The sequence below is a fragment of the Arachis stenosperma genome, chromosome 5 (genome assembly GCF_014773155.1).
Source record: "Arachis stenosperma cultivar V10309 chromosome 5, arast.V10309.gnm1.PFL2, whole genome shotgun sequence".
NCBI classification, from domain to species: domain Eukaryota; kingdom Viridiplantae; phylum Streptophyta; class Magnoliopsida; order Fabales; family Fabaceae; genus Arachis; species Arachis stenosperma.
In genome coordinates this window covers 141034452-141061357 of record NC_080381.1, presented here as the reverse complement: position 1 = coordinate 141061357, position 26906 = coordinate 141034452, and the positions used below count along the sequence as shown (strand labels likewise).

Below are 26906 nucleotides of genomic sequence, written 5' to 3'. Positions count from 1 at the left end.
TACGCTTTCTTCCAACAGTTCTGTCTGCGCTTCCTTCCGACAATTTTATCTGCATTTTTTTTAGGCAGTTACGTCTGTACTCATTTTATCAGCTTATGTATTTTTTTATTTTCCTGTTTTAAATAAGTTTCAAACTCAAGTTGTCACTTGAGTTTGAAAGGGAAGAGGAATGTTGGAGTATAATTAAGATTAGTTATATCAATTAGCATTATTTAACATATCTGAATATTTATTGTAGAATATTATGTCTTTATTATTTTGATTCTCTTAGCACTTATAAATATCCTTCTATATTGTATCATTCTATACAACTAGAATGCACTCAAATCCTTTTTTTTATTATTCTCTTTTACCCTTTCTAATACCCTTAGTAAATCAAATGTAACAAATTTAATTTATGCTCAATGGTCACTAGGGATAAATCGAATTCATTATGCTCATATTAGTATGTATTGAGCTATATGTATAAATCGAATTTAAAGAATTTGATTTAGTATAAAATCAACGTATCTAAATAGGAGCTGAACATGAATTTCTCATGATAATGAAAGTCACAATAGCTAGTGATGATAGTTTTTTAGTTTTGGTGCATTATAAAAGGGTCAATTAAGAAAAAAAATATGTTTTGGAATTAAAATTACTGATAAGGATCCGCTTAGTATTTTCCTCAAACCTTCAACGAGTTTTACCGAGTTTCAGAATACTATAATCTAAAATCTGGGGATACAAGGCGTGAAACGATGGAGAAGTTATTCTATAGAATTCTGATTTTCATAATGCAGGATGATGTGAAGTACGATTCTTTCGTCATAGGCAGTGACAATGATTTGCAAGTTTTGTTCCAAGTGCACTTCACAGTGAACTTGTCGATGCAGTCTGCCGTCGGCAACACACCTAATAACTCCTCGAACTAAACCCATGCTAGATGGCTGCTATCGATGTACCACTTGAAATCTGTCAAACATCCGCTGACGTACTGTCAGTCGATCGAGAGCTCTAGCTGGTACGTTACATCCTATAGCGTAATCGTGCACTCTCCGAATGGCAGGTGAAATGTATGCTTCTCTGGATGCCATTTCTCAACAAATGCACTCATTAATGGCTTATTCAACCTAAACAAGCGGTCGTTAAGTCTCGCGAAATGAGCCAGACCAACCATCTGCAGGTACGACATGATTATATTGTCTAAGGACATGTCATGCTGCCTCCTCATACTCGTGATACAGCGGTGGGACTGCATGATAATGAAAAATTCTCTTAGAATCATAACACTCTAGAAAACAAAAATCATCTAAAACAGATAATTCTAATAAAAAAACACTTTAACCAAAACTAAATTAAATTCTAACAAAACATAGTTAATCTAGTATTTACGACGGAAAGCTAAACCTTTTAGTATATAACTAAAATTGTAGTGTCTCGTTATTCTAACATTTGAAATTCAATTTTTTAAATAAATTAAATCATTCTAAATTCTTGCTAATCTCTAATGCCTAGTTAATCCAACACTTAAAATCTAAATTAAATTAAATTAAACTCCAACAAAATTTTTAACTTCGTTAAACTTCTAACAGTAAAAACTTACAAACTCTAACCAAACCTGTTAAATCTACTCGTCAACATACTTCATTACTCCCTCATCCTACATGCATTTGTGATTTCAATCTTCTAACACCCTAAATCCCTAAATCAATACCCTAACTACTATTTAAAGTTTAAATATTCTAATAATTCTAATAATCAAGTTTTGAACGATTTAATATCACTAGTAATTCTTTATTTCTTAAAGAAAATAAAAAATAAATTTTATTTACTAATCTCTTCATGCATCCTATCAGCAATATATATGATTCCATCCAACCAATAGATTCGATTTAGGTCATTTTTCATCTCTGTAGTTTCAATCTTCTACTATAGATTCCCTTAGTTGCTATGAATTTCTCGTTTTGATGGGACATGGTGTGAAAAAATATAATTCGAACAAGTCAATTTGAATTCTATATACAGAGATATGTATATAAATCAAATAAGGGTATATTAATTTACATTAGAACACGAATATGCATAAATCGAATCAAGGTGTATTGATTTACCATTGGTGTAATTCGAATTCCACCAATTCGATTTACTATGTGTAAATATCATGGACTAAATTGAGATAGGCTGTATCAATTTATTATGGATGATGTCTAATACCATGTGCATTTCTTAGTAAATCGAAGCTACTTACTTCGATTTACATGAAGTCCTACTAATTCGATATATTTTAATTCGATTTACTATTATAACATGTAATTCGAGTTTAATGAATTCGATTTATAAAATAATATGTAGGGAGACATTTACGTAACATTTTTTGTTTTTGGTTATTTACGTAATATTGAGTTGTCTTTGATTTATATAAGTGTTTTACCCTAATAATATAATATTATACTCCCATGTCTCTACCCTTTTTTTTTAAAAAAAATTAATAAATAAAATAAGAATTAAATTGGTCAACTTTTGAAGTTCACTTACCTTGCAACAATGCAACTTGAACTTAGAACCGGTTGATGCTTTGAATGCTTACTGAGGAGCTGTAGAATAGAAACGGAAGGCCTTAAACGCCGTTAATTCATATCCCATTTTCATTTTTTCTAAATGTTTTTTCTTCGAAAATTATTGAGGAAATTACTCACTTAAAAGAAACATAATAAAAGAAAAAAAGGTATGATAAGTAATTTGATGGCTTAAAGCAATAATATTATAATAGTAGTAGTAGTAAAATTTGAGGGTGAAGTTGAACAACATTAAAGAGTTCATCTAAAAATCAAACTTTTCTGACTGGTACTAATTAAATAACTGAGCAAACTTGAATTACACTCTTTGAATCATTGATAGTTTCCTTCAAATATACTCTCACTTTCTAAAAGAAATAAAAATCTGTTCAAAGGGAATATAAACAACAGAGTATGGTGGCACTAGTGCACTAGTGCTGCTCCACTTCACAACCCTTCCTTAACTAACTTGGATTGCACTCTTTGAATCCCTTTTTTCTCAAACACTTCTCCTTCAATTTCAACCCTTGTTAGAAAAAAAGAAGAAAAAAAATAATAACAATAATTGGTTCAAAACCCAACTCAATTCTGTTGAGTCAACTTGTTAGGCTTTATTTTTAGTCACTATATTAAAATGTTAAGATTTTGCAACCTCAAGTTGTTGATGAACGTGACTACAATTCAAGACAACTAATTACAATTATCACAAAAAGAATATTATCTTCTCTAAACGGGGTTTCCATTCATTATTCTATCATGTAGTAATATTCTTCTTTTATCACGTGTCTAAATGCAAAGTGGGATTCTCACAAGTCACACATATATTTATATAATATTCTAATTAGTATGAAGTGAAAGATATTTAATTATATATCACTATAAAGAGGCAAAACTGCAAAAGGGAACAAGAGGTTTAAGTTTTACAAAAGGGAAACTCTCCTAGAAATAGCAATAGCATTGGCATATCCACCAGAAATGAAAGCATAAACTGTAGTGAAGAGTTGCCATGCTCTTCACTTTTCTCAAAATAGATGACGCTTTGACCAGTCGGACCAATGATTCTGGTCCCTGACAGGCCCACTTACTGACCCAATTTCTATCAAAGCCCAGCCCAACAACAACCCTAATTTTCATTATTGTTTGACCATAAATGCTTTCGATGAATCCAAATGATTGAGTCTACATGTTCCAATAAGTATCTCTGGGAGCTCCTCTTGTGTGTTCCCCTGCACAGTTTTCATTTTGTTAAATGTCTTCTTGTTCGCAAATATATCAATTAACGTAAAAACTTAGATGTAGTCAATTTTATGTGAAGCTGATCATTGAAAGTCGTTAAATAATTTGACAGATTTAACTATAACTTTACATAAAGTTAACTAGGGGTGTAAGTTACTGAACTGAACCGAAATTTACTGCAAAACCGAGTCGAAATTTACAACAATTGAATAAAAAACCGAAAAAATCGGTTTATTTTCGAATTAAACCGATCAGTTCGGTTTGGTTTTCAGTTGGCTCGGCTAAAACCAAACCGAAAAAGTGGCTTAGTAATGCATTGAAATGGAAATTTTAGACTTAACAAATGTGTTTGTTTTATATTTAGTTATTGGAATGAGTTGAAATTGTATTGAATTTGAATGTAATGTAATATTATTTCAGTTTATTGATTGTTTTGAACATCATTTTACTAATATTAATTTTCTATTAGTTAGGATTTAAAAACCGAAAAAATTGACCGAACCAAACCGTTTTTGGTTCAGTTCAGTTGTTACACAAACAGCAAATTAATTGATAGGTATTCTATAAAAATCGAATAGATCGGTTCGATTAGTTTTTAGTCCAAAACCGAACCAAACCAAACCGATAACACCCCTAAAATTAACTGCACTTTAATTTTTACATAAATTAAAAGGTCAATATTTTACCTGTATTAAAAATGCCATTTCTATGACCAAATTGTTAAGGTATCCAAGAACAAGGTTTACAACCCCCCTTGCAACTGTTGAAGATCCAACATTGATATCAAGCTGAAAAAAAATAATACATCAATAATCAGTAACCATAACAATATTCATCATATGATTACATATTAAAGACTTGGTTATATACCTCTAAATAGTTCTTCCCACGTATATATTTTACTTCTAGCGCTTGTCCCAACAAACATGCTTTCTTTCCAACACTTTGCTTCACTACCCATGATCCCTAAACAAATTAAACCACATGCATGCCAATATTAATATACACATCACTCTGCATTTATATATTTATCAATGATCACTACTACCTACCTTAGAAATGTATGGTATCAACTTAAATCTTGAATTCCTGTAGGCATCATCTCCTTCAACAAAATTATGCAGTAAATAATTGTCTTCCAATGGAGTTCTCATCATGTAATAGAGTGCAGCAGAATACAATGGATTCCCTGGCAACTGAGATTTATACACACATACAATATTATTATTGTGATGACATACATTACTTCATGAGTTCTATATTATATGGTTTATATATGAGTTAGTTCCTGCTAATACTCACTTGTATGTTGATAACAAAAAAGAATTCTGAACCACCTGCTGCTGCATACTTTTGAACTATGCTATTAGGCCGACTACTTAGATTATCTTCTCGCACACCCGATCGGAGCCAATCCACGCCGACTAGTTGCATCAAGGAGCCTATTGCCTTGACCTGCAGACGAATGATTATATATCTAATACTTCATCCTCCAAAATTGTTGTAATTTGTATAAGCATACCTTTTGATTATCTGTCAAATAAGTCGGGCCGCGAATCAAATACAAAGATGGATCAGATTCAGCCCAACTGCATGGTGAATCACAAGTTAAATCTTTTTGAAGAGTAGTTCCATAAGCTGGCTCATCCGTCTCCAATGCTACCTCTGGTATTTCCATATACCCTTTCTTCTGAACTGCAATAAAATATCAACTATTATGTTATATTGTTTCAGCAAATCATCTAAAAATATGCATGTTTGGTATATACTAATTAAAAACCTGCAAGGCCCTGCAGCTTTTTCACCAAACCAGCAGGTGTTGGTAACTTGGGGTGAAATGGAGACTGTACACATCACATAGTTTCAATCCAATCAGAAATAACAGAGAAAAACACAAATTTTATCTTACTATAATAACATTTTACTTCATTTGTCTTCATGTGAGTGGTCGCCTAATAAAAAAGATACAGGTAGGATGGAGAGCAACCTGAGAGGTTTGATTGTCAAATTGCCAGTCATTGTCAAGATGATCTTGGTCAATAGGCTCTGGAACATCAAAGAACTCATCAGCTGACTCATGCAACCCAACCAAACTTGTTCTCCTTGTACCTTCTTTGGGAGCATCATCTTCCACTTCCATTAGGTCCACTACCTTTTTGCTGCTATTATCTCCTGTCTTTACTTCATTATCCTCCTTCTCATTTGCTGGAGTTGCTGGTATCCCTATATCTGCTGCAATATTTTCTACACTTTCTCCCTCCCCTTTTGATTTGAACATCTCTCTCAGTGCTGCAATTCTCTCTAGCATTCTAATGGTCAAGGATCTTGATGCTGTAGGCCTCAAATACAATTTCCATAACTTCCAATCAATTGCAAGCATGTGTTTTACTACTGATTGCTTTCCTTTGTTAACTGGAGTTACTACATATCCTCCACCTAGTAATTCATGCCATCCATTATCAGAAACACATAATAATTAATTAACTAATTAGTTTAATTAAGCATTAAACATCAATTTAAAAGCATACATTACTTTTAAGGGATGCACGGACGAAGTTACTATTTTGTGGACACTTCTTATGATGAACAGAATGGAGCAATATCACTGTTTCACAGCCAAATTAAATTAAACCCAACTCATGAATAATTAATTAATTAATATCAAAGATAATAATCATAATGATAATAAGATTACCATATGTGCCATCATCCTCTCTTCTCCAATACCTTCGCAACAGCATATCTCGTGGTTTAATTCCCCTAATTAAAGATGAGACAAGTTAATTAGCTAGAAAAATGAATATGAATACTTAATTTAATTGTTATTATTAAGAATTGAATTGATTATTATTACCATGGTAGAAAATCATTATACATCTGAAGGTGAATAATATCACTGTGACCATCAATGTGATCAACCACATTGCCCTGGTATACACAAAAGTCCCATCTGCAAGATTATTGGCATCAGAAAAAAATCTATAATCTGATTAGTGAACATGAATCATCATCTAATTAAATTCATCACCATTTGGATAATTAGAAACTTACTCTGATCTTGAAGGACCAAGAGACATAAGAGTGTGGAAAATAGCTTCTGAACTTGCATCAACCACACCCACTCCCATCATTACAGGTATATCACCCCACTGAGGATGAGTACAAAAATCATATCATATCATTTTCTCATCTAAAATTAATCAAACAACATCATTTACTACATATATGTAAGATCATGCAATGCAACTTACACCTCTACGAGGATTTGCCTCTTTGAACATCCTTAGTCCTACACACAATATATAATAAACAAAGATTATGATTATGAATGAATATTTATTACTCTATATATATATATATGTACTTGCATTGATGAGGAGAATTAATTAGTACTTATATTACCATTGTAGCAACCAAAAATCTGCCATGGTGAATGATCAATAACATCAGAGGTCATTGCTTCACTGTATATCCATGATTGCCAGTCAAATGAGAATTTCACCCAATCTGGCCTTTTTGAACCGCCCTTTCTATTTTAGATCACATCATAATAATAATTATTACAACAATTTCTATATATATATACAGTTATATGCATGCTCATCATATATAAATAAATCTCATCATGTACCTTAGAGATGATTTTTTTGGCAAAGGAGAAGCCAGCAGATTTGGAGGCTCCTGCAATGCAACCATATAATAATAATAACATACATTATTATTATAATTTATCTATGGTGAATGAGATTTAATAAGAAATAGAACCTTCATAGCAGCATCCTGCAATGAACGAATCCATTTTGCAGCTTCTTCTGAACTACTTGCTCCCAACTATAAACAATAATAGCTCAATCAATCACAGTAAAAGTTTGATTTATATATATGTATTTAATTTATTGAATAGAACAACCTTAAGCTTATCCCTTTGGTTTGAAGCATTATATACTGTGAAGATGAAGAACACCTGCAGAAATTAAAGCAAAGAACCACTGCTACTTAATTAGTGTTAAAAAAATAAGCCAATTTGGATAAGATGTTACAACAAAATTCAAATTCAATTGCTTTTCTTGATTATGTATTACTTTGTTACAATAAATGCATGGTTAATTGCTGACTTACTTATTAGTTATTAATGTACCTTTTTGTTGATGCTCTCTCTTCCATTGTCATTAACACGAACGCTGGAGTCTATAATTGCACTTCTATTTGGCTCCTGAAAAAGATGTTACTTCTATTTAGTAGTCACCAATGTCAACTTAATTATATAAATTAATCAATCATTGTAATAATGGGTTATGCATTTTCATAACACACTAGGTGAAATGGTACATTACAGTGTTGTAACATATATAGAGAGAAACAAATCCATGGCATGCAATAATAACAACAACAACAACAAAGCCTTGTCCCACTAAGTGGGGTCGAATTAAACGACGCTATTGTGCTATGTCATGTATCATGTCTACAGAGAGACCGTTTACATATAGATCTCGTTTGACCACCTCATGGATGATCTTTTTAGGTCTTTCTCTGTCTTTCTTCTCTTGTCCATCTTCCATCTCATCCACCCTCTTGACTGGAATATCCAAACTACCTAAAACACGATTCAACCATCTTTTCCACAATAAATACTACTCCAACTCTCTCTCTTATATCTTCGTTCCTTATTTAACAAATCCATGACATGCAATAATAATAAGAATAATAAGGGTGAGGTTGTTGACCTTGACGACGTTGAGGGGCTGGTTTTTGAAGCTACTAAGAAGATTTTCTTTGAGAATGAAATATCTCTTACGTGAGACTTGATAGCCAAGCCTATTGTACGTGAAAAGATAGAGCCACCCTTCCATGCCACCATTTTCACTTTGAACGCCACCACCCATTTTCACTTATTGTTTTTATGGATGGTTATTAGGCGAATCCTCAAAAATGAAAATAAAAACCTCCTCCTTTCTTCTTTCGGCCTTCTCGATCTCTCTCGAAAGGGATCAAGAAGACGAAGGAGAAGGAGGAGGCAGTGGCGGCATGAAGGAGAATAATAATGATGTGATTACACGGCGGATCTTGCAACGGGGAATGAGAGATGAAAGAGACCTATGATCGTCCTATCCTTTGCATGAGTTAGATTATGAGATTTGAATTGGTTTTAATATTACCTATTTTGTTCCCTCACTTCTCGTTCAAGAACAATAATATTCATGCGTGTTTTACTCATCACACATTATTCTCTTTTCTTTGGTCAACTTTTCTATTCATTACAATCTCCTTCCATATATAATTACCTCTCACTCCAAATTAATTCTCCTTCACTTAGTTGGCTACCTACATTTTAACTTTCATTACGCGTATTCATATTATCATCACAATCATATATCTTGCCACCATGTCTTCACATGAGCAAATAAAAATGAGATGGACTTATTAATTATAACTAATTTTTTATTAAAAAATATTATGCTTACACTAAAAATACAATATAATAATATTATATGCTCACTAGATGTTATTATTTTGAACTAACATTTGGTTAGCTATAGTTATATTCATATTTACAAGAGTTTATACTTTAAACACATAAACTATATAATTTACATCTATATTTACTAAAATTTATACACATGAATTAATATAATTTACATTTATATTTATCAGAATTTATATAATATATTAATAAAAGTGTTGATTAAGTACTGGCTAAATTTCAATAAAAATACTAGTCTCTTCAACTTTTTCTATTAATAAATTTATTTGTTAAAGATAATTTAATATTTGTACTAGTTAAATACTAAAAAAAATATTTAAAATAGCTTATTCTCAATTTTTTTAAATAAATTATTAAATGACAAATTTCGATTTAGTCTCACTGACCAGTTTACTAATTCAATGACAATTTTTTTTAACAATTTTATGATGTAAACTGAATTGTTTAACTGTTTAAGTTAACTATTTTTTATCCGATCAATCGATTCAATTTAATTTTTAGAATCATGGTTAATTTAATATTTATGAACTAAAAAAAAATACAAAACATGGTCAAGAATATATGATTTGAGAAATTACACACTAATGATTGGACGTGTAATTCTTCTCTTGAAATGTTGATTAGCAATTTTTTAAACCCTAAAAGAAATCAAATCCAACTGATAATTTAGAAGATCTAGACCGTCTATATTATCATAATATTGGTATATTTAACTTGGAAGATAAGAGTTTTGAAGTGGTATTATGAGATGGGAAGAATTTCAAATGTTCCGTCCTTAATTTGTTTATTGAATTCATAATATAAAAAGCATCTTTTTACTTATTTACGAAAAATTTTAAGTTAAATTGTGGTAAAAGCTTACGTACAATTGTTGTTATATAAAGTTATTAGTTGAGAATCGTTAGATAATTTGATATATTTGACTAAATTATTATCTAAGACTGCATTTGGTTATAAAAAAAACATAAAGTAAAACACTAAAAATAAAATACACATGATAGAGACACAAAAATAATATTTTTATATTTTTTTGTGATAAATTAAAATATATTATAAAAATCTAATTTATTCTTATTTTTTTCATTCAAAAAATTTGGAAAAAATATAATAATAAAAAATATACAATTATAAAAAATTAATAAAAATAATAAAAAATAAATTATGTCTTTTGTTAATATTTTTTATTTTTTTAAATAAATATAAAATACACTAATTTAATATTTATAAACACAATATCTCATATGTTAAATATCATTTTATTTTTCTATATTCTCTATCTCACTATTTGATGCTTATAAACAAACATAACTTAATATTTTTTAATTATATATATTACCTTCACATAAAGACAATGCATATAAATATTTACCTTAAATTATACCGTGATTCAATTTTAACTTGAAAATAATTATTATAAACGTTATCATAATAATAGTGAATCTTAATGTAACCTTCTCATTGCTTAATTAGTATATGACTAGACCTGAAATCCTAATTAAACCAAGTGGTTACTCCTCTCTATAATAAGTTACGTTATTATGTATAATGTAAGTTAGAAGTTCAAAACTATTGGTTCATGCTTGTAACCATAGCCTTCCTCTATTTAAGCGAATATATTTAAATCCCTATAAATTATAATATATACTTCGAGCTTCGTTATTGTTCAATCACAGCTATATATCTTAAATAAAAGTTTATAATGGAAATTAAGATATCATGTAGAGAAAGCATTAAACCATCATTACCCACTCCCCAAGAACAAAGAAAGCACAAACTATGTTTATTCGATGTGTATCAACTTAACACCTATTTTCCACTACTCCTATTTTACCAAAAAGGATCTTCAGACATTTTAACACACTTGAAGAAATCACTATCCGAGGCACTAACAATTTTCTACCCTCTTGCAGGTAGAAAGAGTAGTGATGATCCCTTTTCAATCAATTGCAATGATGAAGGTGCAATCTACATAGAATCCACAATAGTGAACATCACCATTGAAGAGTTCCTCAACCCACCAAGACTAGAATTGCTTAACGAATTGCTTCCTTGTGAGCCAAACAAGACTCACCCTAATCATGAAGTGTTGCCACAGTTAGTGATCCAAGCCAACACTTTCAAGTGTGGCGGAATAGCTGTTGCAATGTGCAACCTCCACACACTCTTGGATGCTTCTTCTTGCATCACTTTCTTGAAGACTTGGTTTGCAATTTCTAGAGGGTCAGCGGAAGAGATATCATTTCCTGATTTCTCTTCCGCTCCTTCTCTGTTCCCGCCGAGGGTGAACACCTCCGAATTAATGCGTTCGGGGGTGCTCAACCTCGGCAGGGACATAGAAATTGAAACACTCTGCACCACAAGAAGATTCTTGTTTGATTTCAAAGCCATGAATGAGCTCATATCCAAGGCTGCATTAGGAAATAATGGAAGAATGATGAACACAAACCCTACAAGGTACCAAGCAGTGTCATCATTCATATGCAAACACATGATTATGTCATGCATGAAAGAAGAAGAAGACAAGAATAGGCCAGTGGTAGTGCTGCATGTTGTGGACATGAGGAGAAGAATGGGAGAACCCTTCACACAAAACTCCATTGGGAACTTGCTGTGGCCAGCAGTGATGCTATGTGAGAATGTGAAGAAGGACACTGAGATAAGTGAATTGGTAAAGGTGTCAAAGGGTGGAATTGGGAAAGTGACAAAGGAATTGCTGGTGAGAATTCAAAAGGATGAAGGGTTTTGGTGGAGTGATGAGTGTGGCAAGTTGATGCTTGAAGAGGTGGTGAACAAAGATCCGGTGTCGTTTTTGTTCACAAGTTGGTGTGATATGGGATTCAAAGAGTTGGATTTTGGGTTGGGAAAACCTTTGTGGTTGGCTCAGAAAGGTGGCAATAGTGAAACAATTCCAAACACAGTGGTTTTCATGGACACAAAGGATGGAATGGAAGCATGGATCTCAATGAGACCCCAAGACATTGCTAGATTGGAAAATGATGTGGATTTTCTCAAATTTGCTCTGCTTAATCCTACTGTTTCAATTCTATTAAAGTAACATACATTTATTTATGGTGAAGTTACATTTATGCTAATGAAATTATAACTATGTAGAGGAAGTTATCAGTATGTATGGTGAAATATTGTGTGTCTATATCAAGGTTTGGTTTACTCCTATCATCTCTTTTCTTTCCATCAATTTGAAGCATCTGGAACTGGTACAATTATTCTTTCTGTTATTGCAAATTTGCATTTTGTAACAATAGAAGTTGAGTTCTTTTATAAGAACTAATGTATAATTATAAGGACTAATGTATAATAACAATAATGGAAGCAAATGGGTTCAATGGACATCATATAGTGGATGGGGGTTGCTAGGTGATCAAACATGTAAAAGTGGTGTTTTGGTTTAGTTCATGATTTGTTGTGTTTTTGGACTTAATTTTGTAAGTTAATTTTTTTTTGTGTAATACACTAATATGGAATTTTTAGATAAAATTTTGGAGGATTTTTTTTAAATAGAATAAAAAATATATTTTGTTTAACTTTTTACGATTCACCTTTTTTTTATGTAATAATAAATTCGCCTAACACTTCAACGAACTTGTAGATTGGGGAGAAAGTTTTTTTTTTGTGACTAAACATAATACAAAGAAAAAAGAACTAAGAGAAAGAGTAGCACTCCTCTCTAATAATAATGTCTAAATTATTAGGGGGCAATAACCACTTTAGATACACTTGCTTGTTTAAAGCAGCAGTCTTAGCCATTAAATCAGCCGCTCTGTTTGCTGTGCGCTGGATGAGAACTAAAGTAGTTGTCCAATTGCGCTGGAGCATCTCTTTGATTTTGTCAAGCAGATCAGAGTCATTCCTAATCATGCTGGTTGTGCCTCGCGAAACAAGAAGAAACGCATCAAGATTATCAGTTTCACAGATGACCTCTTTGCACTCGCAATCCCAAGCCATAACAAGCCCTCTCCAAATAGTATGAAGCTCACAACAGAGAACACTAGAAAGAGGTATACTCGCAGAACAACCTTTTATCCAAATTTCCATGCTGTCTCTGATAATACATCCAAAGCTAGCTAATTGCTCATTTTCAAAAACACTTGCATTGCAGTTCACTTTACAAATATTTATTAGAGGTGGTTCCCAGTTATATTTTAAAGAATAAGGAATAATATGTTTTTGATTGATAACAACATTAGAGAAATTTGGAACAGCATGTTTAACCAAGTGAACAATTTTCTCCTTATTCCATGGACGGGGAGAAAGTTTGCTTAAGAGGGACTAACTTTATAAAAAATAATAAATTTATTTACTGGAGAGTAAATTCGCTTAACAATAAATCATAAAACCTTTCATTTTAAAAAGAATAAACAACATATATAATCCAATTAAATGAATTTTTAGATTATAAAAATCGAATATATGGAGTAATTAAGAAGTTTCTTTTTTCCATTTCACACTTTAGCCACTGCCGACTCATATAGATTTTCCTAAGATTTCACTTTCATGCTTTTAGTTTTATATGTATTACATGGTTGAAATGAATTTGGAGGCATATGATTATATATATAAGAATATAATTATTTTGACGAATTCACATAGATGACTCCATTAGTCCATTCAATTTAACTATTCAAATGCACATATATCATAGGAAAGTTTTCAAGTGGTCCAGACCACTTTTTTGTATCTCTGATGATCCAGTTCTAGTAGCCGTTGGATTTAATAATTTAATAAAGGTAGGGTCATGATTGATGTAGATTTATATAATGTGATTCATGGAAAAGTGAGTGTAGCGTATGGGGTGACCTGTTGATGCGGTTGTCTGGCTTTATAGGGGAGCAGGGGTCATTGATGCCCATATATGGCGCTGACCCAGAAAGAGATAGCCAGCCAAAGTGTGGAACGGCTTGCTGGAAACTTAATGGGCCAGGATGTTTAACAGTAGTAATATGGGCCAGGTTGTTTTTTTTAGATCCAGTTTGTTTAAAAAGGCTTTTCCCCACCCCCATTAGATCACGTAAATATCGAAACTCGTAAGTCGTAACCTAGGGCAGCCACCGTCAAAGAAAGGAGAAACCCCAGTATCCGAAACGCGAAACCCAACCCTACGCAGCCCTCACAGGGTCTCCCTGCCCCTCGCATTCGCACCGGAGCAGCACCTAGCAGCGACTGGAAGTCCCAGGAACCAACGTGTCCCAACCCGGTGCCAGTGTCGTCGAACGACCGCCTCCAACCCCACGCAGTTCTCGTAGGACCTAGGAAACCGTCGAGGTCGCGCGGAAGCAGCACCTCACAGCCACTCGCAGTCCCAGGAACCAACGCCCCCTAACCCCATGCGAGTCCCGTTGAAGAACCGACTCCAAGCAGGTCCGGAGAGCCAAGAAGAAGCGGGGACCATACCCTCCCAACAGTGGCATACCGGCGAACCTTACCCCTTCGGAGAGCCAAGAACGTTAATACCTGGCAGATCTAGTAGCCAGCATCATATGGATGAAATGGGTTGCCCTTGATGTTTGATACCTAAGAGGTGGGGCCCATCTTCTCCCATTCAGGTTTGTGATATTTTTCTTTGTTGATGTCAAACTTCGTTTAAATTTGGTAAATCTGAAATCTGTTTGATAGAGGCTGAGAGAGAGGCCTTCCGACGGATCTGAAAGTCGGTTGTATTAGGTGGATGAAATCCTGAGTGTTTATGTCAGCGATAACCGATGGAGTGTGCAGTGCGGTGGGACAATTGTGGGAAGCACACCCAGACCTTGGAAAAACTGTAAGTATAACCAACATGATTTCGGAGATCCTGATGTTCTAATTTTGGTTATGAAAGAGGTTATTCGTTCGTTTAATCCATTTTATAAATTTTTTGGTTATAGAATACTGCCGGAATGTATGGGATGAGAGATCCGGATGCAAAACCAATATTGTTCTGCCACAGCCATTCAGTTAGTGCGAGCCAATTGGCGAGGTGAGTGACGTTGAAGTTTGTCCTTGTGTCATTTATATTTTTTAATCAGTTGATGATTGACTTAGAAATTTAACTAATTAATTATGAAGGGGATTAGTGCTGGTAAATAAATTCGCAAATAGTTTGTTTGGTGCCGAAAATGGTGAATAAGTTGATGATTCGGTTAGTTTCATGTTGCATCAGAAGCTGCTGGCTTTTTGGTTATGGTTGATTCTGCCAGTTAGAGAACAAAGAATCATTTTAATGTAATTTGAAAACTTGAATATTGTTGGACTTACCAGCTGGGGATGAAGTAGAAGTAAAATGGAGGTAGAGAGAAGATTTTAGCGTTTGTTTGAATGAAGGTTGTTACGGAGTTGTATAGTTATCGGCGTTAAAGCAAGATTATTTCGTTGTTTTTTAGTATAACGGGGAATTTAAATTTAAATTCCCGTTGATTTATTTGAGTGACTCCGATATTGATGATTCAAGTTTGATAAGTTTCCATGAGGATGACCGCCGTATGGGAAACAATTTTCCTATTCATACGATGGTGATGAATATGGAAACCTCTGAAACTTGAGTAATCAATTTCGGAAGCAGTCAAACGAATCGCCGCGGGTTTAAATTTAGATTCTCCTTTGTACTTAAATGCCACGAGAAACTCTTGCTTTAGTTCTGATAACTCTACAACTCTGTCTCAGCCTTCGATCATTCAAACACTATCATTTTTTTTCTTTCTCCATTTACTTCTACTTTATCCCGGTTGGTAACTCCAACAATATTTGTTTCCGCAGGCTATTCGAATATTTCTGTTTTAAGAAATTCAATGCTACCTCGTGCTAGGTGGTAACACGGTCTATAATGATTGTTGTTAGAACGATAACCAATGGGAATGCAGGAAATTGAAACTGATATGATTTATGATCTCTTTTGGCGTCGAATTATTACGCAATAGAAATAAAATGCAGTTACCTTTTTTTAATGTGTACTTTTTTATGCTGACTTCCTGAGTGGAGGCCCAGAAGGGGGAATAAGAAAAGGGTGCGTGCGCACATGCCGACATGTACTATGGTCCTTGGCTAGAAATCATGTTTTCGTGAGGAGGGAGGGGCACGTGAAGAAATTAAAGTGACAAAATCTCACAAACGGAGACGCATTCTGCGCAACATGAAAAGGGCTTTTGTTGGAGAGGTACATATATGTTGTTGACAGGTTGTTTCAGTTTTGGTACGTTAAATTTCAAAGCATGACCATGGGGAAGACGTGTGTTTTTTTGACTTCGCTGGCCACATGAGGCTGCATATATTCAGCATTTTTCCCTTGTTGGAAAGGAACTTATTGAATTTAACGTTACTCTACATTTCTTAGATTGTCAGATTGTGTATGTGTTTTGGCGCGATATTTTGTTCTGTTCTTCCGTGTTGTTGCACTGAAAGCTTTATTAGAGTAATGTTGCATCTTTCTCCATTGTTTTGTCTTGGTTCATCAGTTTTAGTATGTAAGATATGTTCTGAGGGTTCTGTGCTTTATATTGTTGGAAGGTGCAAGTTCGTTCTCTCAGGATTGCTATGGAAGAGATCATGGGATTTGTGTTTTTTTTAGTGGATGGAAAAGACACGCTTTGCTCTCTTGGCTGGAACCATGTTTGTCTTCTATGCTTATCCGGTTCAGGTATGCTTCTGTTTGTTCCTGTTTTTATTTTGTTGTTTTCCCATCGTTATGCCAATGTTTCTTCTTCCCCTTTTATGAAAATTTATATATTTTAATGAATCGTTTAAAGAACCTCCTTTGACTTTCTATTGTCCCTTCAAAGCAATGCTTCTTGTCTGATGAAGAAATACAGAAGCCGATGAACCATTTGATCTGTTTTGGACTTAGTGTTAGCCAAGTTTATGTTCTGTATGTTGTTTCGGTTGATATTTGTTTAGATCCCAAAGACGCCTTAAATTTTCAACCCCTTTAACTCAAATGTGTACTTTCATGACAGGGGGTTGGTGAAAGATCTTCTCCAATTCATGACAGAATGGTGAAACTGAAACTATAAAAGAATGTCTGTTTCCTATTCATGTTACAACCGGGTTGTACGAAATTTATTTGTATTTAGACTTCGCTTCAATGAAGAAACACAGTCTCAATCGGATCCATTACTGGCAATAATCTAACCATCATGGAGGCGTTTTTACTTGGAAAGTTCATGACATGCTATTCGGTTTCCTCCCGTCCGTTCATCAACTCTCGCTTTCTACTTCCCAGTCGGGCTGAAAGATGAAAAGATCTTCTCCAATTCATGACAGAATGGTGAAACTGAAACTAAAAAATTGTCTGTTTCCTATTCATGTTACAACCGGGTTGTACGAAATTTATTTGTATTTAGACTTCGCTTCAATGAAGAAACACAGTCTCAATCGGATCCATTACTGGCAATAATCTAACCATCATGGAGGCGTTTTTACTTGGAAAGTTCATGACATGCTATTCGGTTTCCTCCCGTCCGTTTCATCAACTCTCGCTTTCTACTTCCCAGTCGGGCTGAAAGATGAATTACACCTCTACTTTGTGCTATACATTTTCACGCAGCTTTTAGCAAGTGAAGCAGTTGTGTTTGTCATGGAAGTTTTTTACATTGTTCCGCCATTCATGTTTTTATTCCGCTAATAAAATCTGCGTATTAGTTGTAGGTGTCATAGAGTGGGTAAAGAATGTAGCCTTTTTTTTCCGTTACTTGCTTCGTTGCATTGCACTACGAAATAATGTTTTGTGCAGTTTGCCTTTCCTATAGCAGTTTTCAGTTTAAAAATTTTGTGCAGCTGTGTGATTCGTAAAATTATTATCATTAATTAAGTGTGTCATTCTCAATCCCCAATTGCACTAGAGCGTATGATTCTTTTGGTTTTTTGTCGTTAGTTACGTTGGGAAAGTTATTTTGTTTTCAGCATAACAAATTTGTCTTTTGAACAAAACGCGTATGACGTAGTCGCTTTTCATAATTAGAAGCAGTCTTTCATTGTTCAATAACGACGTTTTGTCTTTTTATATTTTAAAAAAATAGATCCTTTATGAAGTAACGTTACGTTCTATCATACTAGGAATGTAAAAAATCAGAATGAACCAAAAATCATCGCTTTTCCGTTTAAAGTTGTCGATTTCTATAAATCTTAGGAATGTTCAGATGTCCTGAACAGAGGAGGAGGGTAAATGGATTAAGGGCTTAAGTTGGTAAATCACGTATGAAAACTAGACTTGGCTGAGTTAATAACAGTTCACGTCGAATAATAAGCTGATGTTCTGCGTGAAGTGAGCATTAGACTAAGTAATACAATAGAATATACGATAAAAAGCAAACAAGGCAAGACATTGGAAAGTAAGAATGCTACAAACCAGGTAACACATGCTTGTAGGTTCTGTTATAGGTAAGGTTAAGAGGAGCCTACCACCAAAGCAGAGTTAAGAATACGACGACGATGGTGACGAAGAAAAACATGATAAAGCGGTAGGGATTTTGTTGGCGGCGGCTTTGGTTGGATCGGTTGCTATGACGGCCAGTTGACTGGTTGTCCCCTCCTTCAATTTGACGTTGCTCCTGAATACCTTGGTCGAAAGGGAGTAGTTGGTCAGGGATCTTTGATGGGTTGTGTCGAATGGAAGCTGCATGCATTGGATGCACTAGAAAACCACTGTTGGTGAGCTCAGTCTGTAATTGGTTGGCAGATACGAATTGTTCGAACGCCATACGAGCTTCATCGAAGGTTTCGTAAGACTTATGGAGGTTGCCGCTAACTTCGTTAACTTGCCTATGACAGGCAGGCCATGAACTATAGATACCAGGGACCCTCCCTATGAAAACAACATAGTATTTCTTCTTGGCACGGACCATGTTGAGATTCCAAGTGAGAGTATAGATGGGAGGTTAAGAGGTTGCGCATGTTTAAGATGGGAGCTTGGTTTTGGTGGTTTTTATAGTCAACGAGGAATGTGCCTGTGATTTGAACGGGAAATTAAAATTTTGCAACTGTAACATTTCCAACGGTAGGAAAGTTAGCGAATGTTGGGCTCACATGTGTCGTTCTGATAGGAGCATAAAGTTGCCTAATCTAGCTTCGATGATGGGCAGGGTTGCGCTTGAAATTAAATGTTATGAAATTATCTACAAACTTCGAAACTTAATTATCAAAACTAAATATAAAACAAGTGGGAAATTCAATTGTAGCAAGTCATTTATTTTATGTTTAATATGCAGGTTGTAATCAAATTGTATTAAGTGATGGGAGATTGACGAAGGCTTGCAGGTCGTAGTCTGCGCGACACTGGATGCAGGGGATATGAGCGGCCCTGCCGAAAGCATGGACGGAGTTTCGCTCTGCCGCACGTCTGCGATAATCGTAGAGAAGAGGCATGTGGCCCCTGGTGGAGCACGTAGGTGAGGCACAGACAGTGTGTTGTTCTTCTATACGGGGCATATGGACCTCACCTGGCCACGATTGTGTCAGAATTGAAAAGCACCTCGCGTTACTGCCAGCGAGTAAACCAGCCGCATCAAGCTCCCGATACAGTTCCAGGCCTTTTTGTTTTTCTACGTTGCAGTCAGTGCGAAGCATCAACATCATGCTCAGTGCGTATTTGGCTGCATGTCCTCTACTTGATGCTCTGTTCAGCATCTGGATGCCAACGTTTTCGTTGCGTCTGATGAAGAGTTCCCGCAGTGCCTCCCGAAACAGAAGCTCTGGGTTGCCAGCTGCCATGCAGCGATCAAAGAATGTCTTTGCCTCCGGGTTGAGGCACCACCACCAGGGCGTAGCATGCGGGGGTGGTATGGAAACACTCCGGTGAACGATATCGGCCTCTCCCGCATCGTGTGCAGCCTTACAGCTCATTCTGAGACTGCACAGGGATTGGATGGAGTCTGTCGCAACTTTAATGGCTATTCTTCCCATATGTTGTTCGGAATGAAAGCGATTTGAACAACAGTACTGTCATCTTCAGTTTGTTCCTGTTGGTTCCTCTTTCGATGTGGATGGGGATACGTCGTCAGAGTATGGTGTTTTGAGTGTGGCATAGGAGTGTAGATAGACTCCATATTTATAAGTCCACCTATAGGATTGGAAACCTGAACTTGAGTGTAGCAGATACGTTGTGAGTTTCGCATTCGTAATATTAAACGTTAGAGTAAGCGTAAGTGTAGTTTGGTGAAAACTGAAAAGTGTTGGGGAATGGTATTATTGGAAAAGTACATGAACCAGAAAATGTTTTAACAATGTTCCCCTAGCACTATCCTAATTAAATTAACTCTATTAATGTTATTATAATACATTGTTCACCCGTTCTTAAACAAAAGTTGTAAAAATGGGTTTATTTTTGTTAAGCTGTTGTTGTATACATTATTCCACGTGCAACTAGTAGAATGTTAAACTTTGGGGCAGATAGTTAGCCGTTTATTATATATAGTTAATCGTTAATTACTTGTGTTATCTGCATAGTGCACGCTAGTTTAATATCACGTATTCGAACTTCGTGTTTTTGAAATTTGTTTTCTTTATCACATAGAGAGGAGATGATGAGACGCGTTTAATGAGAGATCAAAAGGCGTTCAACATTTGGTGGAGGGTTGGAAAATACGGTTAGGTGAGGTTAATGCATTTATTATCCAATTTAAAGCCCTGGGGAAGCGGTGTGAGTGTCGAATGAGATAAGTGTGTATACATAACTGGATTGGAGAATGTGATGGGGCACGCCATATATAAGTATATATAAGTTTGATGTTTGAGATTACTTCGTTGTTGCGGAATTTGTTAATAAGATCGAAGGTTGTTATACATTATGCTGTGAGTGAGTCGGTCTTCATTGGGTTGGAACAATGTGGAGCCCCAGCGATGGTGATGCAAGTGGTTCTTCCGGAGGACCTGGCCCTAGCGACCCTCTCGGCGACGACGGTAGGCGGTTTCACATTATCTTCTTTCCCCGGTTTTGCTTTACGTCTGCTCATTGTTATTGTTTTTTGTCATTTCGAATTCTAGAAGTTGTCCCCACCGTCAGTCCTGACCAGTTTGTCATCACGGAGGACCTTGAGCAGACGCTGCGGAGGGCATGCGACGCCCTTAAGACAGAGCCTCCAGTGTTTAAGGCCCGCGATTGCGTTTCCGTCGACGGCGTCCGCTACTATGGGTTTGTGGTTCATGTGGTGGGCCCACCGGACGGAGTCAACTTTGTTGCCTACGGCAGGTTCTCTCGCGATCAACGGATGGCCAGGCAAGATGCCGCTTTATCATCCCTGCAAGCGGTTGTGGGAGAGTCAGGAAAGGAGATCCTCGACTACAATTACTTCGTCGCTAAGAGTTGCAGGGAACGTGTTCTGGAGTTGGAGCGGATATGTAGTCTGTCCGTCGACTCCCGTGTTGCTGAACTGGAGGCTGAGAACGCTCGCTTAAGGGAGCGGCTGGCTTCTTGGGAGACCTTGCACCGCCGTGGATAAGGTTGGTTTGGTGTTGGGCATACCCTTAACAGTTTCTGGGGATTCGGGTTTGTTGGTTACGGTTCGTGGTTGACGGTTTTAGGGTTTGTGGTCAAGGGTTTCTTATTCATGTTTTTTGTTCGTGACTCTAACATCTATCTAGTTATTACAATATTATGTACTTACAATCTATATGATTATTTTCATTCCATATATAGTCATGAAGCTAGGCGTTATTTTGTTATAGATTACAGTGCATTGCTTTCAATACATTTTAAATTTAAAGTGATTCCAGTGATGGTAGAAATTTTTTTTTAAGAACGTGGTATACCATTTAATATGGAGTTAATTGAAGAGCATACAAGTAATTATCATAAATGTGGAAGCCGAGACGGCAGAAAGTGTTTAGTTGGAGTTTGTGAAAACGGTTTATGGAGAATTATTGCATTCATTATGGAATTGCAATAACTCCCTCGTGAACTGGTATCATTAGGCAGTTCCAATTGGAATGGAGACGGTTAGGACGTGGCCTGAACATACATGGTGTTTGGTGTTTATGTAGTCAATATATCCATAATTTTGTTATTAGTGATTTTTTAAATTAGGTACCAGGGTTGCTAATAACAATAAAATATTTTTTAACATGTTGACTTTGTCAACAGATGCTGCACAGATATTTTGAAAGTTCAGATATTTTTCGCCTATCATTTTTAATAATGTGAAATGTGTTACCAACATGAAAATGATTAGGTTTTTTGAGTTTATTGCTATTCGAGCTAGAATTTGTTTCAAGAGAGGGATAGTAACGATGGTTGAATTTTTTTATCCATGAAACAAATAAAGTTAGAAATAATATTCTTATTGTGGTGAAATTACAAGATAACTATGTGTCCTTTAAAATTCAGCCTTTATTCAGACTTTAAATTTAAATATTATTATTTAAATAAATTTTTGTTAAAAGACATTCCTAATTTGTAGGTAAACATGTTGGCAATTAAAATTAATTTAAATTTAAAATACTAGAATTTGTCTAACTTCCTACCTACTTCATAAAATAATTATTTTAATAGAACTTTTCTTCTCTTGTGAACGTTCTTTTTAGTTTCTTCTCTCTTACTGTTCTTTACAAAAAATTTACACAGAAGCGTAATAATTTCTCTACAGGTGATTTATTATATCTTATTCGAGAAAAACTCATGTAATATTTCATTTTTTTTAATATTTAGATTTTTTCGTTACTTATTTTAATATTAATGCTTCTAAAAGTATTAAAATGGTTGTTTGTAAAAATTCGATTTTGTTTTCAATTGTAAGACATCTAAAATTATTAAGTGATACAAAAAAAATATGTAAAACGCATCCAAAATCATAAATCAGAAATTTAAATTTAAACATTAAATATAAAATAAACTTATTATATATCTTATTCGATAAAATTCATGTAATGTTTATCAATTTTTAATGATTTGTTGAAATTTATCGTTACTTATTTGAACATTAATGCTTTTAATATTTTTATAATGTATGTTTGTAAATATTGGTTATTTTTTTTATTTATTACACATCTAAAATTATTGACTTATATGCAAAACATGTTTGAAACACATCCAAAATTTTAAGACGGTTTAACATTTATTTTAAAATTTGAAATTCAAAATTTTGAATTACAACTAATTTGAGTTTTGGATGTGTATTTAAATTGTAATTATAATATACTAATAATTAAATATATTAAATTTGAAATAGACATTTATTTTAAAATTTATTTAGGGTATATTTTGAATGTGTATTTAATTTTAAATAGACACTAAAAAAGAAATTCTAATAAGAGGTAAAAAAGAAATTGTAATTTATATTTCGTTTAAAACTTTAATTTATTTCTCCCGTGTTTAATTAAAGGGTGATTTATATCATAATAAGAGTAAAAAAGAAATTCTAATTTATGACTAGTGCAAATTACCTAATGTCTTCATTTATTAGTTACTTTTTTAATTAAATTCAATCACATTACAAATTTTGTAAATTCAAATTTTTGGATCGAAAATAAAAATTTTTCCATTTTAAATAATTTTGTTTTGTTATATTTGAGTGGCAAATGGCTACACCATAATTTCTTCTTGGGTCCCCCGAGGAAGGCAACCATTTGGCTTCTAGAGGAAGACTTCATCAAAAGCCCAGGGCACATTGTTCTAGGTACTGCAATTCTCAATACATTACTTCCCTAATGAGTTAGATAAGATCTCCACCTGATATCCGCCTGATTCACACGCTATCCACTCTGAACAGGTTCTTCATCCACTGTTTTGGTGCCCTTCATCCACTGTGTTCGTGCCCTGACGAAGAGATGGCAGAAGCTCACGCCAAAGGTGACGCCCTTAGGGTTATCAAAGCGGCCGGAGAGATGTCGCGGCCAATGGTAGGTTGTCGACTCCGATTCTTATTTCTGCGATTCTTTCTTAGTCTAATCGCGGGATTTTGTTTTATCTCTTACTCGCACTCCTCATCTTCCCTTTTACGCAGCGTCTGCCTATACCGAATGGGCTCCTCCCCAAAGATAGCAACCATCTGTACATTACGGTCGCCGATGGGTCAAACCATTCTTACAAGATTGCATGCACCCCCAATGGGTGGAAAGAGATCACTCTCGGCAGGGGATGGCAGCGGTTCTATCATGAATACAAGCTAAATCCATCTAACATTCTGCTGTTGAAGCACAAGGGCAGAGACGACTTCAGCGTTCGCATCTTTCAGTCGCCGGGTGTGGAAAGGACGTATGATATGTCGGGTGATGACTCCGGCGACGAAACACCCCCCCAGACGCCCAGGAAACGCACATGCCCTACTGAAGCGCCCCGGCGTCGAATGGGATGTATCAATGTCCCCAGGAGCTCCGCTGCAGCTGAGGTGGAGCAGACTTTTCAGTCGGAGCACCCCTTTTTCATCATGCACATCACAAAAAGGCTATTGGGCATCCACTTCCTGGTAATGGCTTTGTCTCTACACTCTATATACACCTATTTCTTTTCTTTAAGTTTGGGGACCACATTATCTGTTTTATTCCTTAATTACGATTCTCAATTATGGTTTGGTCAGCCAAATGTGCCGCACTTTGGAGACGACGTCAACGATGATGCCCTTGTAAATCTGAGAGCGGGGGAGATCTCCGTCCAGGCAGTCTACGGAAGATACGTTGGCAAAAGAAGGCGCAATTGTGGCAGCATTAGTCAAGGGTGGGGGGATTCTTGAGGAAGTGCAACATAACTGTACCCAAGCTGGCCGTGTTTGAGATCTCCCGTACCCAACCAGAGGTGGAGCTGTTGGTCCAATTTGTTGATTTTGAATGAATCAACCTGGGTTAAAGAGGATCTGAGTTTTGTTTTGGATTGTCCTATTTCATTTGTCAAAAAATTTTGTTCTGTCGTGAATGGGTGATTGTATTGCAACGACTACGCTTAACTGATTTTGTTCCTTTTAAAATGTTCTCTCCTTTAACTAAGTAGTTTTGACATAATCTGTGTGCCTTAGATTACTCTACCATATGAATTTCTCCAGCGCGATGCAATCATCTCTTTAGTTGTTGTTTTGGCGGTTGAGAAGAGCCAATTCTTCTGCTATGTTATTTTTTTGGCATTGAAACCTTGTTAGCATTGGACAAGCGCATCATATTTCTGACCTGTTTTGTCTTCGCATTTCACTATTACTGTTTAACTTGTGTAAAAGTGGAATCTTTCCATATTTCTCGTCCGTTTTTGTTCTTCTACATTTCTCGTCGGTTTTTGTTCTTCTACATTGCTGGAGGGTGCAGGTTCGGTTAATTGTTGTAATGGCGTCACCATAATTTGGTCAGGATTAGAAGGCATTAGTTTTTCGATTAGTTTATTTGCATGCAAACAAACAGGTTCCTATGTTGGAAGTAACCCATGTTTCTCTTATAATATAAATTGTTTATCGTTTTGCACAATACACTTTGGTATGCACAATTTCATCTCTGCTTAGTTGTTGTAGCTGTAAAACGTTGGGTTCAACACTACAATGTTTATCTGGCACACTTGCATAGTTGCATCTCGTCTTATCAGTTCACAGAGCATTAAGCAACATGAATTAGATGTTCCTTTTTCGCAACACATGAGTTCAAACAAAGATCTTCTAATAAGAAAATTATTCGGGAGAAACTAATACACCTGTAATTGCCGTTGCACACCATTATCGTTTCACAATCTAAGCACGGGAAATGATTAGCAGATTAACCATAACGTAATGTGTCTCTCGATGCCATGCTTCAACAGGACATAGAAGATACAGCATGATATACAAAATATGTAAAACATAAAAGTCTTCACAACCCTTCAAAAACCTCCTCCTAGAGACACGGAAATAACAAAGTTTTAGGTAAACAAGGGATTAGCAGGAATAAAGCAACCTTTATGGCTGGGTTGTTGACATCATTTTAACTTCGATCTATGGGGTCATACAATCAAGGCTATTGTCGCAAATAGATTCAAGCATGTGTATCTTAGACTCCAGCCTCGTGATCTCTTCCCGAAGATCCGCCTTTTCCCTCTCCAGAGACTTAGCACGAAGATAGTTGAAGTCTCTGACGTCGTTACCCGTGTATGCTAAGAGAACCCACAACATACTGAACGCAGCGTCCTCCCTCGCATCATCCTCCAGTACCGTGTAACGACCCTTTGCACGTAGGTTTGGCCCAAACGGGTTTCCAGGGATTATAACATTGAAAGCATAAATTGGTCCCAGCACCCTGTGGAATTTTTCCTCACGGAAGAAACACGGGCTGGGTATTTTACTGTCGTAGCAATACATTGATAGCCAGAGCTCCATGCTGTTGCTAAGGGCGAAGTTATGCGACGCACACTCATCCGCCGGGATCATTGGTGCTCCTGTCAGTAAGAAAAAAATTTAGCCTTAATTTGGAATTGTTTGCCTGTCAATAATAAACTAATTGTGAATATAGTGACACTGGAGAAATGGTCATTCTGAACTTTACCGCCAACAACACAGGCAACGCGCCCTTCGAATGTTGGTAGGGTTTGGGGCGTCCGCATCGGTGATTCGACCGTGCCCGTCTCGGCCATCATTTCCGCAGTTGCCTCCTTGTCATCCTGCAGCGTTTCCATCCTTGATTCGTAGGCGTGAAGTGCCATGACGTAACTGTTGAACCCTGTGTACTCCGGTTCGGGGTGGCCGAGAATCTGCTTGTTGGCTTCTTCAAAGGAGATGTATACTCCGGTGTTG

At 35.6% G+C, this 26906-nt stretch overlaps 3 protein-coding genes across 3 annotated transcripts; 1 reads left to right on the top strand and 2 right to left on the bottom strand.

Moving 5' to 3' along the window:
* Window positions 1–1015: 1015 nt before the first annotated feature.
* Window positions 1016–8656, bottom strand: LOC130981591 (protein ENHANCED DISEASE RESISTANCE 2-like). Its single transcript, XM_057905172.1, has 20 exons — window positions 8498–8656; window positions 7912–7986; window positions 7684–7737; window positions 7539–7604; window positions 7405–7454; window positions 7176–7303; window positions 7025–7062; window positions 6825–6922; window positions 6628–6723; window positions 6469–6533; window positions 6307–6378; window positions 5768–6209; window positions 5554–5627; window positions 5296–5468; window positions 5076–5228; window positions 4826–4969; window positions 4644–4739; window positions 4460–4561; window positions 3683–3763; window positions 1016–1234 (listed from the first exon to the last, which is right to left on the bottom strand). Exons 1-20 carry the CDS (start codon window positions 8654–8656, stop codon window positions 1016–1018), a joined length of 2385 nt encoding a protein of 794 aa, XP_057761155.1.
* A 2298-nt stretch (window positions 8657–10954) lies between these two features.
* Window positions 10955–12310, top strand: LOC130981590 (stemmadenine O-acetyltransferase-like). Its single transcript, XM_057905171.1, has one exon. The coding sequence runs from the start codon at window positions 10955–10957 to the stop codon at window positions 12308–12310; it is 1356 nt and encodes a 451-aa protein (XP_057761154.1).
* A 7142-nt stretch (window positions 12311–19452) lies between these two features.
* Window positions 19453–20079, bottom strand: LOC130981589 (uncharacterized). Its single transcript, XM_057905170.1, has one exon. The coding sequence runs from the start codon at window positions 20077–20079 to the stop codon at window positions 19453–19455; it is 627 nt and encodes a 208-aa protein (XP_057761153.1).
* Window positions 20080–26906: the final 6827 nt, after the last annotated feature.

What these genes read in the sequence shown, in the direction of transcription:
- LOC130981591 (XM_057905172.1), bottom strand. Translation starts at nt 8,656, where the DNA reads ATGGGTGGTGGCGTTCAAAGTGAAAATGGTGGCATGGAAGGGTGGCTC. An exon ending in GAGAGAGCATCAACAAAAAG is followed by an intron (nt 7,738 to 7,911) that starts GTACATTAATAA and finishes TAATTTCTGCAG; the next exon opens with GTGTTCTTCATCTTCACAGT. An exon ending in TGATACCATACATTTCTAAG is followed by an intron (nt 4,740 to 4,825) that starts GTAGGTAGTAGT and finishes TAATTTGTTTAG; the next exon opens with GGATCATGGGTAGTGAAGCA.
- LOC130981590 (XM_057905171.1), top strand. Translation starts at nt 10,955, where the DNA reads ATGGAAATTAAGATATCATGTAGAGAAAGCATTAAACCATCATTACCC.
- LOC130981589 (XM_057905170.1), bottom strand. Translation starts at nt 20,079, where the DNA reads ATGAGCTGTAAGGCTGCACACGATGCGGGAGAGGCCGATATCGTTCAC.